Source organism: Glycine soja, chromosome 3 (assembly GCF_004193775.1).
Source record: "Glycine soja cultivar W05 chromosome 3, ASM419377v2, whole genome shotgun sequence".
Classification (NCBI taxonomy): domain Eukaryota; kingdom Viridiplantae; phylum Streptophyta; class Magnoliopsida; order Fabales; family Fabaceae; genus Glycine; species Glycine soja.
Genome location: NC_041004.1, coordinates 39,364,628 through 39,381,374, shown reverse-complemented (window position 1 = coordinate 39,381,374; position 16,747 = coordinate 39,364,628). Strand labels below are relative to the sequence as shown.

The window sequence follows — 16,747 nt, the reverse complement described above, 5'->3', positions numbered from 1 at the left end:
AGTTTAAATATTAATATATATGCAAAGAAAGTATTAAAAATTATATTTCAATTAATTTGTTAGTATTTATATAAAGAAATAAATTATCTGATTGTAAAATTTAATATTTATTCCATCCTAATATTCATCTCCATAGATGTATATTTTAAAGAATTCACATCACAGACAATCCTCAAAATTTATGTATAATCAAAATAATATTTAAAAATTTCAATATATTATATAAGGAATATATAAATTTACAGTCTAGAATCATCTGAAAAAACGTATTTGATTTTTAATAATAAGGTTTCTAAAAATGTTTTAGTTAATTATGGAGACTTTCATAAATCACAGGAAACAAAAAAAGAGAAATATAAAGTGACGACTTTGCTTACGGAAGGAAATGCGTATTCTCAGTTTGGGCTGTGACGACCTAGTAACAATCTAGTCTAGAAGAAGAAGAAAAACAAAAAAGAGAAAGAGAGAGGAAGTGTGAAGATGATGCATGTGATAGAATTGGGTTGCTCATACACATTTTCCGTACGTGCTTCGTTTGCATAGGATTCACTATATATAGAGAGACTTTCCTTGACACTGAAGATATCAAGAACTCCACTACAAAATTGATACTAATTAATTGCCCATTTCTCACTCAGTAGAAGTTTGGAAAATGATTGACATACTTCTGAATCTCCAGCTGTTAGCTCCTTTCTTCCTCTTCTTAATACTTCCAGTGTTTTTCTTCTTCTGTTTCACCTCCTCAGGTCCTACAAAAGGAACCATCCCTATTCCAAAACCATACCCTATTATTGGTCACTACTTCGCCCTCAAAAGCGTCGGCAACCGCCGTATCCAGTGGCTATCCGATATTGTCAAAATCTCACCGGCCGGCACGTTCACCCTCCACCGCCCCTTGGGCCGCCGTGGAGTCATCACCGGCAACCCCGCCACCGTAGAGTACATTCTCAAGACACGTTTCTCCAATTACCAAAAGGGCAGAACCACTACTAGCATTCTCTCCGATTTCCTCGGCACAGGAATCTTCAACGCAGACGGCAACACGTGGAAGTTTCAGAGGCAAGTAGCCAGCCACGAATTCAACACCAAGTCTCTACGCAAATTCGTTGAGCACGTTGTCGATGCAGAGCTCTCCAACCGTCTCGTTCCTATCCTCACTTCAGCAGCAGCAGCACAAGACAAAACACTTGATTTCCAAGACATTCTTCAACGTTTCGCGTTTGACAACATCTGCAAAATCGCGTTTGGCTTCGACCCCGAATACCTGACGCTGTCAGCTGAACGGAGCAAGTTCGCACAAGCCTTCGAAGAAGCAACGGAGATCAGCAGCAAACGGTTCCGCGAGCCGTTGCCGTTAGTCTGGAAAATAAAGAGATTACTTAACATAGGTTCCGAAAGGCGTCTAAGAAGAGCGGTGAAGGAAGTGCACGAGTTCGCCAGGAACATAGTGAGAGAGAAGAAAAAGGAGCTGAAGGAGAAACAATCGCTTGAATCTGTTGATATGCTTTCGCGGTTCTTGAGTTCGGGGCACTCCGATGAAGACTTCGTAACGGACATAGTAATAAGCTTCATACTGGCCGGGAAGGATACCACTTCAGCGGCGCTGACGTGGTTTTTCTGGCTACTATCGAAAAATCCGCGCATAGAAAAGGAGGTTTTGAAGGAGATAATGGAGAAATCAGAGGCTCCGGTGTATGATGAAGTGAAGGATATGGTTTACACGCATGCCGCGTTGTGCGAGAGCATGAGGTTGTACCCGCCGGTGCCGTTAGACACGAAGGAAACCGTGGACGACGATGTTTTGCCGGATGGGACGGTGGTGAAGAAGGGGATGATGGTGACGTATCACGTGTACGCGATGGGGAGGATGGAAAGTATTTGGGGTGAGGATTGGAGTGAGTTTAAGCCAGAGAGGTGGTTAGAGAAGGTTGAATCGGGAAAGTGGAAGTTTGTCGGAAGAAATTCATTCACTTATCCAGTGTTTCAGGCCGGTCCCAGAATTTGTTTGGGAAAGGAAATGGCCTTTATGCAGATGCAAAGGTTGGTGGCTGGTATTCTCAGGCGCTTCACGGTGGTTCCCGCGGTGGCAGAAGGGGTGGAGCCTCACTACTTTGCCTTCTTGACCTCCCAGATGGAAGGTGGTTTCCCAGTCAAGATCATCAAGAGGGAAACTTCAACTTGAAACAAAGCCTATTTTGTTTAGTCAACTTCATTCTACGAACGATTTTTCTTAAAATTAGATGCTACTAAGTTAGACTTGTGCGTTGTACTTGTTTCATGAAGAGAGTGAGTTGTACTAGTTTGTAATATTTATTTTTATTTTTCTAATGATGATTTACGCAAGGAACCTGCATGCCATTGTTCAGTGCAGGATATGGATAATGAATTGTCCCATTGAATGCAGAATGAACAACCATGGAAAGGCTCCAATTTCTCTCTATTAGCCGGCCGTTGCAAAAACCATGATTCGCTGGAATTTTATAAGGTGAACAATCATTGATTCATTTGGGTATAGTTATGAACTTATTAATACCGAAAGAAATTTAGTTAAAAGTCCATTAATTTTAAGGGAAAAGCGTGATAGTCCCGCGCTAAAGTTTAGAGGAAAAAAAATTTAGTTAAAAGGTGTAAGAAAAAAAGTGTTTAACATAAATATTAATCAAGATTAAATTAGTTAGACTCGTACATAGTGGATTTACGCAATGTGCATAGGGTATAAAAATCGAATCGCTGGATATATTAATGTGAAATGATGAAAGCCAAAACAAGAAGAGGACCAACAGTATAATAACCTAATAGCCAAAAATAAAAAATGAAAAACAAATACTATAACTGAACGTAAAGTTTACAGTATATAGTTTACACAGGGCTCCTTGACAAAAATTAAATTAAGCATCTTAATACCCATAATTGGTACCATATAGGGGGCCATAATCTGCGGAAGGCGCATGGCCTGTATGACAACTTGACTTCTCTGCTACCCTTTCCCATTCAGAGAAGCCAAATCCGCCGGAGTAGTTGTTGGATAGGCACTGTAACCTTCGCTGACTGATCCCCTCACAAGGGACATTGGGGACTTATACAACATGCTAACTTTTACATTGTGCATAAAAAGTCGTGTAAAATAATTTACACTGGTTTAGCATAACTGAAATAGTTTATGCCCCAAGTTACACATTCTATTGTTGTTTTTTTTTTTTTTCTAAATTACACTGGTTTGTAAAATAATTTTGAGTCCATATCATATTCTTTATTTAATGGAAAGTCGGATTTGATCACTCTAATGTTCGAATAGACTTTTTTTTTTAATTTATATGTTTAAATTTTTTTAATTTAAATTATTAAAATAATATAAATAAAAATTAAAACTCTTAATAATAAAATTATTAAAATTATCTAATAATATATTTGCTTTATTAAAAAACTAATTTTTTTTAAAATAATCATTTTCTTCAATTTTTTATTAAAATAAATTTTATTATTTTTTAAGAGATATATATTGATAAAGAAAAATAAAAAAATTTGAGAAAATTATAGTATAATTTTTTAGTTACATGTATATATTTTTTAGTTACACGTAATAGATTTAAATACATTTGATGAACTCTATTTCCAGATTTATCAGGAATTAAAGCACCGCCAATCATGTATATTATGTAAGCTCTACACCTATATTGTAGTTGGTGAATTGTTGGTTCTTTAGGCAATGGTGCGTGCAAGATGCTTAGCAATTATGTCAGCTTCAGTGCAGCTCCTTTATGTGAATTTTCGGGAGGGACTTCCCCTAATAACTCATCGCATAACTCATCCCAATGTAAGAAGTTAGGTCCAACCACAACACGATCATCTACTCTAATGTCTAGATGAAGTGCAACATCTTCGAGTGTGATGGTGCACTCACCCCATGGCAGGTGAAAGGTGTGTGTTTCAGGCCTCCATCATTTAACCAATGCAATGATCAATGCAGGATCAATTCTACATTATTTGATTAGGACAATATGTTAGAACCCGGTAGACGATAATAATGGTATAATTCATGGTTTTGGTTTAGGTATTGTATAGTAATAGGAAGTGATTAACTCGTTAATCATAGTATGTGAACGATGAACGTGTTTGTTGATCGATTGACAAGTGTACCAATTTGTCTAAGTAGTAAAATCTCGAAAGTCCAAATGTCGATTTTCACAGGAATTTCGTGTTGTACTTATTTTAAATACTTTTTCAATTTATAAGTGTAATGAATTTACAATGATTTAAGTGTTGGAAAACAGGAATTCAGAATTGTAAATAAACAATAAAAGAGAAAGCAGAGTAATACAAAGTAAAATTCAAGTGGATGAGAATGTCAGGACCTAGCATGCCTTTATCGCCTAGGATGTATGAATTCATGATTTTCTTTACCAATGCAATTGATTTTATTCTACTCACATCTATCCATTTACTTGCCCCTGATGTCTCACGATGACAAGTCTATTTTACTTACCTGTCTCCCAAATGTCTTTGAAAAGATTCAATAAATAAAATGTATGAAGATTTAATTCTAGATGTTTGCTTTGACGCATAGGCATAATGCAATCATTCTATGTCTAGCAATGATTTTAATAAGATATCTTTTCTTCTTGTTCTATTAAAGGTTACCCTTTCTCGAGCATCTAACCCCTAAAATCGGTTCATGCATACTCTCCTTATATCTTAATTAAAGTTTACCCTCTCTCGAGCACCTAACCCCTAACAGAATAATAAGAAGAAATATGCAAGATAGAAACAAAAAAGATAATAGAATAAAAAGAAACCTGAAAGGGACTCTTTTTGCATTGATAAATTTCAAGTGCATCATACATCGTTTGGCTTTTTAGGCCTGTCAGACCCTAACTAAGGGATTAACCACTCATGGTCATGAGGGCTTTACAATGGGAGGGATGGAAGAAAGAATTGAAAAAAATATGATAAAAAGAGAGGAGGAGTTCTCAGGCTTTGGGTAGTAATGAGAGTGCTTTGAGACTCGGTGTGTCCTTTTTCCTTGGTTTGACTCCTTTTTCATAGCTGTTGGAGTGGACTTGAGCCTAATGTCAAAAAATCTTCCTTATTTATTTTTGATATCTTCTGGATTTGTTTTGCTTTTAATCCATCATTTTCATATCTCATATTTGACCATTATCAAAATCAAATCCACCTGATGCCAAAAGATCTTCCTTATTTATATTTTTGATGACTTTCGGATTTGTTTTGATTTTAATCCATCTTTTTCATATCTGTAAGCCATAAATAAGAAAAATATCAATTCTTATCATTCAATCCAAAAATAATTGCTAAATAAATATTTTCAAAGATATTTTCAATATATTTTTTAAAAAAAATAACTCATATTTAACAGTTATCAGTGTTGATGATGCAATTGAGGTTGATGAGCCATGACAACAATGTCAAATAGTAAATCAACTAAAAATGATATAAAATTTGAAGTTGGGTGATGCAAATGTGGTATTGACATGCACCTCTCATCTATTTATCATATAAACTGTGTTGAGATTCCAAAGCACAAATACAATTTATCTCATTGTAAGGCCTCGAGATTCCAAAGCACATTTATAATTTGTCTCACTGTAAGGCCTCGAGATTCCAAAGCATGTTAACACGACTGTGCTAGTGTCATGCATCAAGATTCTAATTCACATGAACCATGGACCTGTGATTAATTGTATATATAAACATACCATATCACCCAAGACTTTGCACAGTTGTGTCAAATCAAATTATGAGAGTAAATAGAGAGAGCAAGCAATGAGGTGAGAGCCAATTTGTGTGTACATTTATATCAATGGTGACAAGACAAAATCGTTACTATTGAATCAATGGAGCAGAAGCTACATAATTTCCTAAAATTAAAATTTGTGGTGTTGTACACTATTGACTCATATGCGTACGTTTACCGCATTAACGTGGTTCTCAACAATTCACATGGGCTCAACATTACACTTTATCTCATTGTAAGGCCTTAAGATTCCAAAGCACATTTATAATTTGTCTCATTGTAAGGCCTCAAGATTCAAAAGCACGTTAACACGATTGTGCTAGTGTCACACATTGAGATTCTAATTCATGTGAACCATGGACTCGTGATTGATTGTATATATAAATGCACCATATCACCAAAGACTTTGCATAGTTGCGTCAAATCAAATTGTGAGAGCAAACAAAGACAGCAAGCAAAATGAGGTCAGAGCTAATTTGTGCGTACATTTATATCAATGGTGAAAGCATTCAAAGTTCAAGTGCAAATGCAGTTTTTTCAAATGTGACAAGACAAAATCATTACTCTTGAATCCAACAATGACGTTGTCAAACATAATCACCGCAATACAGTCATCAATTACAGATAATAATGTTACGCCTATAATGACTGCACTTTGGTATCGTTGTCTTGCATATGAATTCAATGGTCAAGTTCAATATAGTGCAATTCAAATTATTGACGAAGAAGGTGCTTTGTGCATGTTTCATACATTTGTGAATATGACAAGTGTAATATGTATAGAACTTAAAGTTGATGTTCATAATTCATTATCACCTACTCAAGTTAATGACCTAAGTTGGGCCGACATGGAGCAGAAGCTGGAAAATTCCCTGAAATTAGAATGAATAATTTAACATATTTTGTTGTTATTGCGTTTAAGTTTTTCTCAGTCTTTATTATATAGTTGTAGTTGTTGCATGCTTTGAAGTTGTTATTTTCAATTTACTTTAGTAATAATAGCCTACACATGTTTAAGAGATGCAGAGCAATGTCGTACCTAACCCTCACATGCATCGATAACCCCATTAATGTATGGTGTTGCACATTGTTCACTCACATGCATATGTTTACCCTATTAACATGGTTCTCAAGGCAATGCGAAACACCGCGATCAACACTCATGATACAACGGACAATCTGTCATGTACATTAATGTGTGATGTTGCACACTGTTCACTCACATGCGTACACTATTCCTGCTCAAGCAATTGAAAAAGTTGTTCAATTGTTATTTCGTGTCCTTATTTTATTTTATTAGGGTCAGACACGTTATATTTCAGCACAACTACTCGACAATGATGATCTCAGAGGCGCGATGGAAACCATTCTCTCGAATCCACAATTGAATTCTGCCAAATTCTATGTTGTTATTAACCTTATTCCTCAACCACAACTATCGTCTCCACAATCGCCATGTCCACAACTACAAATAGTGCCTCCACAACAATTATCGTACAACAATCTGGATCTCAATGATCCAATCTCTTCATACAACAACCTTGAAACACACGCCTTTGACATTTATACTTCATACACAACTATTATCCGAAAATGATTCTTTTTTTATGCCCAACAAACCTCTTTTGACCAATAAAATCATTCTTCATCCCCCTTTATGTCACCCCCACAACAACCACAAACACAAACATCAAACCAAAATGAACATCCCATTATATAATTTCATGAGGAAAACATTGATGATTTTAGTGAAGATGAGGATCAACAGTTCTTTGATCACATCAATAACCAAAGTGATGACCAAAGCGATGACGAGGGTGTTGGCAGACCAACGACACCTCTGTCACCTTCGTTGCAATTTCGTTTAGCAACAACATAATGTACAATCACTAACCGGTGCACTCAAGGTTGACATGACCTTCGATGAAAAAATACAATGCATTCGAGCAGTCAAAGAATATAACATCAAAAATCATTTTGATTGTAGAACAATTTATTATGACCAAAGAAGACTAAGCTTCATGTGTAAATCACATGAAAAAAATTGTACATAAAATTTAGGCGCATGCAATTCAAAGAGACATAAGAAATAAATTATCAAAATTATCAGAGGTAAAATATTATACATGTGTAAATCACATACATTTTGAACTCTTACACAATATTATGATATTAATTATTCAAATATTATTTATGTTTATAACCCTTAACTTCTAAAGTAAAGTATAAAATAAGATAAAATATGTTTTGTCGTTTTAAAATAATTGAAGTTAAGTTTCAATATCACTAAATAAATTATTCATTTTCCGTTCCTTAATTTTGAAATATATTACTTTTGATCTTCCAAGTACTATTTAAATCACTTTTTGTCTCTCTATCAAGTGTTTCTAAACTATTTTGAATAGCCAAGGTGATGCATTTCAAAATTACCAAACGGAAATTGGACAATTTTTTTAAAGGATTAAAATCTAACTTTAAAAATATTAGAAAGACCCAAAACATATTTTACCATTTAAAAAAATGAAATATCTAACCAAATTAACATAAAAGGAACAATACATAAGAAATTTAATTTTACTTACATATCTGAATTAGACCCTGGAAACATTATGATGCGATTATTTTCTAGTAAAGACATTGAATACTCACAGTTGCCACAAACAGCATATCATAAATATCTCTGTATTTTTTTTATTTCATAGTTTTGTTTTAAACAAGTTATGAACTTGTTAATACCGAAAGAAATTTAGTTAAAAGTCCATTGATTTTAAGGGGAAAGCGTGATAGTCCTGAGCTAAAGTTTAGAGTAAAAAAAAATTAGTTAAAAGGTGTAAGAAAAAAGTTTTTAACATAAATCTTAATTAAGATTAAATTAGTTAGACTCGTACGTAGTGGATTTACGCAATGTGCATAGGGTATAAAAATCGAATCGCTGGATACATTAATGTGAAATGATGAAAGCCAAAGCAAGAGTACCAACAGTATGATAACCTAATAGCCAAAAATAAAAAATGAAAAACAAATAAACTGAACGTAAAGTTTACAGTATATAGTTTACACAGCGCTCCTTGACAAAAATTAAATTAAGCATCTTAATACCCATAATTGGTACCATATAGGGGGCCATAATCTGCAGAAGGCGCATGGCCTGTATGACCACCACCACCAGCACTAGTGGGTGGAGCATAAACTGGAGCAGTTGTTGGATAGGCACTGTAACCTTGGCTGACTGATCCCCCCATAGGATCCTGTGTAGCACTTGCAGCTTCAGCCATGAAATTCTGCATCAAATAGATTGTGGTCATTTCAGATAGACAAACTAAACCAACAAAAAGCACCTTTTCAACAACTGCTAGTTTCAATACCATATTCTGTAGCTTCCTAGGATATGTTCAAATTATTTGTATGTTCTATGTCATCAATACTACTAAAGGAAAGGAAACAATATAGCAAGAACGGACATAAAAATGAATGATAATTACAGTCATTTCTGGTGTGTTTGAAACAAATGATTTCAGCATTTGTATAAATTGAAAAGTTTTATTAGCAGGACTTGTGTCCAATAAAGCCTGGAGTCTTTATGGAGATGGATTTACCAAAAAAGTCGTTGTCTCTCAAAGTTTCAGCAAACAGGTACCTATTAATTAGATCATCATTTCCTTAACAAAATTTGTCAATTTACTGTCTTAGATGCACAAAGCATCACAACTAAAAAAGAGTTTCAACAGCAGGACCATGGATTGTAGCAGCTAGTGGAGTGGATGAACTGTCAATCATAAAAATCATTGGAACCAGAGATGTGGGGCTAACGGCTTTAGGGTGTAGTATGTTTGACAGGATTAAAATCTCCATGTATAAATCATAATCATTCAATTACTCAAATTTAAATCAACAGCTCTTGTCATGCTGTGTACCAGCGACAACAAAATCAAGGACTGCCTCATAGACTTTTAACACTTTGCCAACGACAATACAGGTCACAAGAAGAATACAAGAAGTGCTTTTGACTTTAAAATCAAATACCTGAACCAGCTGCTGGGCTGCCTGTATTTGAGAAGAAGTCCCGCTTATCTCAACAGTCATCTCACCTGGCACACCCCTTGTTTCCTGAATTGTAATACTTGCTCCACTAGCACGACGTATATAGCTGATATTTGTGCCTGATGCTCCTATAACAGCATCTGCATATGTAAGAGGAATTTGCATGTGTTGTGTGACCTATACAGTGTGGAGAAAATTACATGAATTTGTGATACAACAAAAGGCTCCAAAAGTGAATGAAAGTCTCTACAAGCATTCTCAAGTTGGGCAAAAGATGATACCTTAGTTACAACAGATTGTTGTGGTGGTGCACTTGATGAATGAATTCCCATTGAAGCATCCTTTGCATAGGCAGGTGGTGGACCTTGATGAAGGTGTTTGTCCATGGGAGGCAACTCAGTAGGTGGATAATAGCTATCATAGTGATGTGAAGGTGGCATATATTGATGATTTGGTGCAAAAGCAGGTCCTCCACCACCACCACCAGCAGGAGCAGGAAACCCTTGAGGAGGAGGACCCCAATTTTGATGTGGTGGCACATTCTGGTTAACTCTAACATCTGGCCTTTGCATCTGAAGTTTGGAAGAAGGGAGGAAAAAAATTAGCCAGAGAATTGTAAGCAGAGAAACATATATACAAAAATGAACTCTAAAACATTGCTGAAACACAAACAGTATTGACAAAAAAAGCCAAGAGACTGGAAAGAAATCTTGAAGCCCCTTCTGAATTTAAATCTTTTGACTTTGAAGAAAGAATTTAAAAAATAAAAAAGAGGGGTCTTGCCTGTGTTTCAAAAACTCCAACTATGCTGCGGTCAACCAAGAACTTGCGTAAATGAACTGCAATAAGTTCAACTGCCTTGTGAACACCAGCAGATTCCCCTTGTATTTCAACAATACTATCATCTCGCAAAGCAAATACTGGCAGGTTTTCTGTTTAAACATGAATAATACATTATTAAGGTACAATAAAAAATTTACAAGAACAGTCCACTAGTTTTAATTCAAAATGGGGTAAATAGTTTTTATTGTATAATTGTTCATCAAGTACAAACTAATAAAAAAAGTGCAGCATTTGACAGTAACAAACTCTTCAAATAAGAATAGCAGGTATGAAAAGTGAAAACCAGGGCAACTGAAATGGGTAGATCTAGTGACAGATATGCAATAACAGGGATTGAATTTAACATAGAATATGCCTAAAAAGACCCAAATAAAAAACCTCTAGAGAAAAGTAGTTAAAAGGAATATTAAATGATAACTGGTTGCCAACACAAGCAACAATACCCAAAAATAATATACAACAGCTTTGAGCAAACCTGATCCAAGAACACGTATAGTACAACCAGAGCCATCTTGAATGGATTTTATGGTTGATCCCTGCTTTCCGATCAAGCTTCCTGCTTGAGTATCTGCTACTAGAAGCCTGGTAACAACTGATCGCCCAGCTGCCAAAGCACTATCCACAAGGTCACGGTCAACATTGATAACTTGCTTATGAACCCTTAACAAACCATCAATAGCAGGTGGTATGGGACGATCTGGTTCTTCTTTTGCAGAAACCATTACCTTTCAAAAGTATCAAATAAACAGAATTCAGAAACACTAAATACAAAATGATGAGATCTCAAAAATACCAAAAACATGCTTGTTCATATTTCAGATTTTAAAGCAAACAATTAACTGATCCATCTGAATGTTCAAAAAACTACTTGTTCATCAAAACCATGGTACTTGCAAAGAAAAACCACTGTGTTTTAATTTCATTTTCAATTCCTTGGACCCTGTGAATCTCTGTTTCAATGGATTAGCAACCGATTCCAATTCTAGGCAGCTGCCACCCTACTAATTAGATGGATGGATCAAGTCATCCAGATAAATTCCAGATTTACAAGTGTCAATGACATTATCTCCTGAGTCCTGACTTCATCTAATAGTTTCTTCTGTCTTTTTCTTTGTTTTTATCTTTTTAATGAGTTTAGGAGTTCTTCAAGGAAACAGTTTCAGGGAGTGTGGCAAGACACCAATCGACCTGAGTTCTGAAGTTACCAGGTACAGTGAAAGCCTCTTGCCATCAAAGTCTGCACAAACTATTTCTCATTGTTAACGCAGACGTTTCAGCACTTGGAGCTGTTTCCTGCAACTTGAACTTTGGCTCTTCAATTTGAAGCCACTTTGGTCATTCATATTTGCTTGACTACCTGCACATATTCATTTGGTTACCGAGACAAAAGACATCTTTTTTGGTGTATATTTAATCAGTTTGATAATTTATTATTTATTGTATTTTGTTTCATTGTAAACATTTTTTGTTTCACTCCCTTGACAACTGTAAATGTTGATGTTTAATTACTCCATTAATTACTCCCTTGACATCCCCTTAAAATTGGCATCTCCTTTTTGTCTATTTTTTTTAATAGGATTACTCCACTAGTGTTCGTAAATATCTTACATGTTTTATCATGACACATGATTAATTATATAAGAAGTTTGTCTGAACAAGTAAAAGTCTTCTATATTGAATCACTAGGTATTAAATAATTCCCAAAATGTATAGCTTTATTAGTCCTAACTTCTAAGTAACCATGATGAAAGTTAAAATATATTTAATTGTATTCAAAGCACCAAGGAGATCAACATAAATAAGCATCATATTCTTCATACAGACACTGATATATATCCCAGGTCATCCTTCAGTACATAAATAACAGAGAAATCGAGACTCACTGCTCTTTCTGAGATTCCAGGTGGACCATCAAGAATTTTAATCCGCGCCTTAGTCTCTTCTGTAATTTTCTTTATAAACTCGCCCTTTCGGCCAATAATACTGCCAACCTTTTGCACCGGAACCAACATCCTGAACACATTCTCGCCAGGCCATCCGGGCCACTTTTTAATTTCATTCCCTTTCGAATCAATCTCAGATTCCTGTTTCAGCAGAGAATCAAAATCCTCAGGCACATCTCCAGCACCATGACCTTCTTCAACATGCTCCTCCTTCTGTGGAGAGTCCGTGTCCCCAGGAAAACCTCCAACATCATGTTCATGTCCATCAAAATGATTTTCAGGAAAATTGGCATCCTCCACCAAATTGCCTGCATCATCTTCATCAGGCAGCAGGTGAGGAAATCCAGAGCTATCAATCACAGTCCCTACATCATGTTCATCAGAATGATTCTGAGGAAAATTAGGGTCCTCGGGCACATATCCTACAACATGTCCATCAAAATCGTGCTCGGCCATGAGTATATTTTCTGCAAAAAATAACACCATTTTAGACAGAAATTTAAAAGCAGGGGAAAAAAAACAAAAAAATTGCCTTTCGGATTGGGAATGAAAACACAATGCTAACACTTGGAAAATCCTAAATTGTCAAAAAAAAAAACGAAATTCAAACTGGTGAGGTCGTGAATGAGAACGCGCAGAATTATACAAAAGCCCTATGAATGATAGAGTGAGAGATGAGGCAGAGAGAGTAACATGAAAAATTAGGGTTGTAAGTAATTAAGAGTAGTGGTTTAAACGAACTTACATGATTGGTGAGAGAAGTGACGGATATGGAGCCGCGCAGAATTTAGGTTTTGCAAGAATCAGATGAGAAAGAATATAAACGGACGGAAGCAAGATGTATTCTATACTAAGTTACTAACTAGACATGCCTGTCTAAATTTTTTAAATAATAAAAGAATATATATTAAATACAGTTAATAAAAAAATGATAGAATAAAAAATATATATAAAAATTGTAGAAAATTAATCTAAATTAAAAAAAATAAGATAAAACTATTTACTGAAATATATACATCAAATAAAATATATATATATATATATTAAAAAAAGATTTAAAGATAAAATTATACCTTGAAATGTTTACAATAAATAAAAAATATTTTTTATTATTAATAGTGATAGATATTTTCGTTCCGATTCACATGATGATAGTCAAGTTTGGAGCTTTCGTGTTTCTTTCTTTCTCGTTTGTATATTTAAATAATTTGTTAAATCCCAATTTTGTTTGAATAAAATGTGTAAATTTTTTACAAAAAAATGTTTAATGGAAATTTTATTAGCTACTAATGTTTTTTAATAATATTTTAGGTTGTGTCATTTATATATTTATACACAGAGAGAATAAATGTTTATTTTATATAACTTAATTTTATAATAATAAATATTTTTTATCATATAAATAGTAAAATAATTAAAATTCATAATAATTAAATATTTCAAAGATATAAGTTATATTTTAGATTTATTTTAAATGATTTATATTATGATATAAGTTTATATGTAATTATTAATAATGTATTTTAAAATTATTGAAATTTAATTTTAAAGAAATAGAAAAAATTAAGAAAATTTTCTAAAAGCTCTCTCGTTGAAGAAAAAATCTAAAAAAAAATCACTTTCATTGGAAAAGGATTCCTAAAACTGCACTTACTTAAGATAGTTATTCTAATGTGATTTTAAATGTTAAGGCAGGAAAAAATCATCATATTTTACATTTACTTTATTTTTTAAATTCTAGAAATTAGATTTTGAAATATACAAAAGAATTTCAAAAACTAATTTTTAGAATAAAAAGTCCCATAATATTTTTTATCTGAACCCCTTATATCTGTTTAATCACGTAGGATGTGTCCTTTTTTATGTACCTTAAACGATCACGGACATTGTCATTGGCATTGTTTCCGCTATGTTTAATTTTTTTTTTGAAAAATCAGACGATGAAAACTACATTGGTTTGAATTTAAAATACAGACAGAAATTTGTGTTAAAATTTTTCAAAACAAAAAAAATTATCACAATGAATTTTATTTCTGTTGTGTTACTTTTCACAAAAAAAAATAACATAATTGAAACTTATATATGTTGTATATTTTGAATTCGTGTTATGACTCAAACGTCGAGTGATTAACGAACATGATAAGTGTTTATATAATTAGGTAGGTCACTCTTTTATTATAAACTAATTTTTAAGGGGCTTGACTATACTTTAACAATTCACACTCCCTAGATAGTTATTCTAATTTATATTGTGTTAAGTTTTTTTTTAAAAAAAAATAGCACGATGAAAACTTATTTCTGTGTTAGTTAGAGGGTTTAAATATCAACGAGAGGTGCCAGTTGGCAATAGAACTCCGAAAGAAAACGTAGGTCGTGACTCGCCTCTCAAGTAACAAGGTCCAATGGTGCAGCCTGTTTGTTACTGGCTTACTGCGAACTTTTTTCTGGGCTTGCTAGTGAGTGCTTATACGACGATTAGATCTTTTCCAAAAAAAGAATCATAAAAATCAAAAGATAATATCAAATAATTTATAATACTCATACAATTTAATCAACTGATTTAGACTCATTTAATTGTAAAGTAATTATTTGTTAAGTTGATGACATTTTAGCGAACAATTTTTTTTTCCTTTTATTAACTACTTGTAAAAAATAACACGCAGTGGACTTTGATTTATTTAATAACTTTGAAACATGACCTCTTGAAATCAATTATGTATTATAGTGTTAACATTTTTCATATCCACATTTATGTTAAAATAATGTTTAATCTTCTAGACACAAGTAATGGAGTAATACTGTCTTTCAAAAAAACAAGTGACTAAGTAATACATAAATTTGATAATTTACAAAAAAAAAAAAATAATAACGTAGGCCAAATCATAAATCTCCATTTAATCCACCTAAATTAGTAAATAGCCATCATCATCTTACCCTTTTTATGTTTTAGCAATATTAATTGCTATCAGCAGCAGCAAGCTTTCAGGCTTATGTTGCAATGTTTGCCCTTAATTTTTTTGGAAGGAAGCACAAAGAAACTCAGATAGCTCGCAGTTTGTTTTTTTTTTTTTTTGTAGAAAAACACTCAAAATTCAAAATTACTGATAGTGGGCATGGAAAGCCATTTTAGACATTCTAATTAGGGTGTCTTGTAAGTTATTGGCATTAAAGGATTTTGTTACCTGGATTGTAGGGTTCAAGTTTTGCTGATAAAAGCAAATGAGGAAACATGGAGCAAAGCCCCACTGCTTGAAATGGCTGAGCAGAGGATTCGGGTATGCTATGGAGTTTATTCAAGAAAGTTATCCTACAAATTGCGATGATGAAGCTTAGCAATGATTGTGACAAACACTGTCGACCAAGAAGAAAAATTATGACAACCATTGACCATATAATTATCTCAGCTAAAAATAATAACCGTGTTATCATATTATTTTTTTCCAATGTTCTAACAAACTATAATGTTTCAATAATTATGCACGAATGGCAACCTGACAAATAATACACTAAAGGATTTACCATCTTGACTTGATCTTACAAGTTCTCAGGACAATAGGCAAATTAATATTTGTAAAGAGCCTAAGTGCATTATTATTACTGATACCGATACATGCACTGTGGATCTCCTTTTATTAAGGAACGCACTTGTAGAAGACACGCTACCTACACAGTTACACGTGGATTGCGCTGTTTAAAAGTCAAAGGTAAACTAGAAATAAAGAACCCGCCAGTTAAGAATGCTTTAATAATGGGAAGTTTTACTGTATTTATTTCTTTCCAATATAAATATGGTCTTAAATTATTTTTATATTGATAAAATTTAATAAATAAAATAATTTTATAAAATTAATCTTAAAATTAATATTCTCAGGACTACTATATTAAAAAAAACTAAAATAACACTTGTGAGAAGTATTGGTGGGAAAAATTAAATAATACTATAGTGGAAAACTAACATTACACTTGTTTTGAGATGAGTTTTATTTGTTAGATACAGCACTTATTTTGGGATAGAAAAAGGATAATAATACAAATACTCTCTAAGTTTTATTATAATATCATATAAAAAAATTTATGTCAAAATAATTATTTTTTAATTTTTAAATATAACATTGATTTTTTAGTGTATATCCCTTATAAAATTATTTGTAAATAACATAATCTACAA

At 33.4% G+C, this 16,747-nt stretch overlaps 2 protein-coding genes across 2 annotated transcripts; one reads left to right on the top strand and one right to left on the bottom strand.

Annotated features, from left to right (window-relative positions):
- Positions 1–566: 566 nt before the first annotated feature.
- Positions 567–2,443, top strand: LOC114406906 (cytochrome P450 94A1-like). Its single transcript, XM_028369759.1, has one exon. It carries the CDS (start codon positions 653–655, stop codon positions 2,180–2,182), a length of 1,530 nt encoding a protein of 509 aa, XP_028225560.1. The 5' UTR covers positions 567–652; the 3' UTR covers positions 2,183–2,443.
- Positions 2,444–8,663: 6,220 nt separating this feature from the next.
- Positions 8,664–13,453, bottom strand: LOC114406905 (flowering locus K homology domain-like). The gene is made up of 7 exons (XM_028369758.1): positions 13,325–13,453; positions 12,520–13,046; positions 11,112–11,361; positions 10,577–10,725; positions 10,075–10,365; positions 9,776–9,970; positions 8,664–9,033 (listed from the first exon to the last, which is right to left on the bottom strand). The coding sequence occupies exons 2-7, from the start codon at positions 13,033–13,035 to the stop codon at positions 8,845–8,847; spliced, it is 1,590 nt and encodes a 529-aa protein (XP_028225559.1). The 5' UTR covers positions 13,036–13,046; positions 13,325–13,453; the 3' UTR covers positions 8,664–8,844.
- Between the last annotated feature and the right edge of the window lie 3,294 nt (positions 13,454–16,747).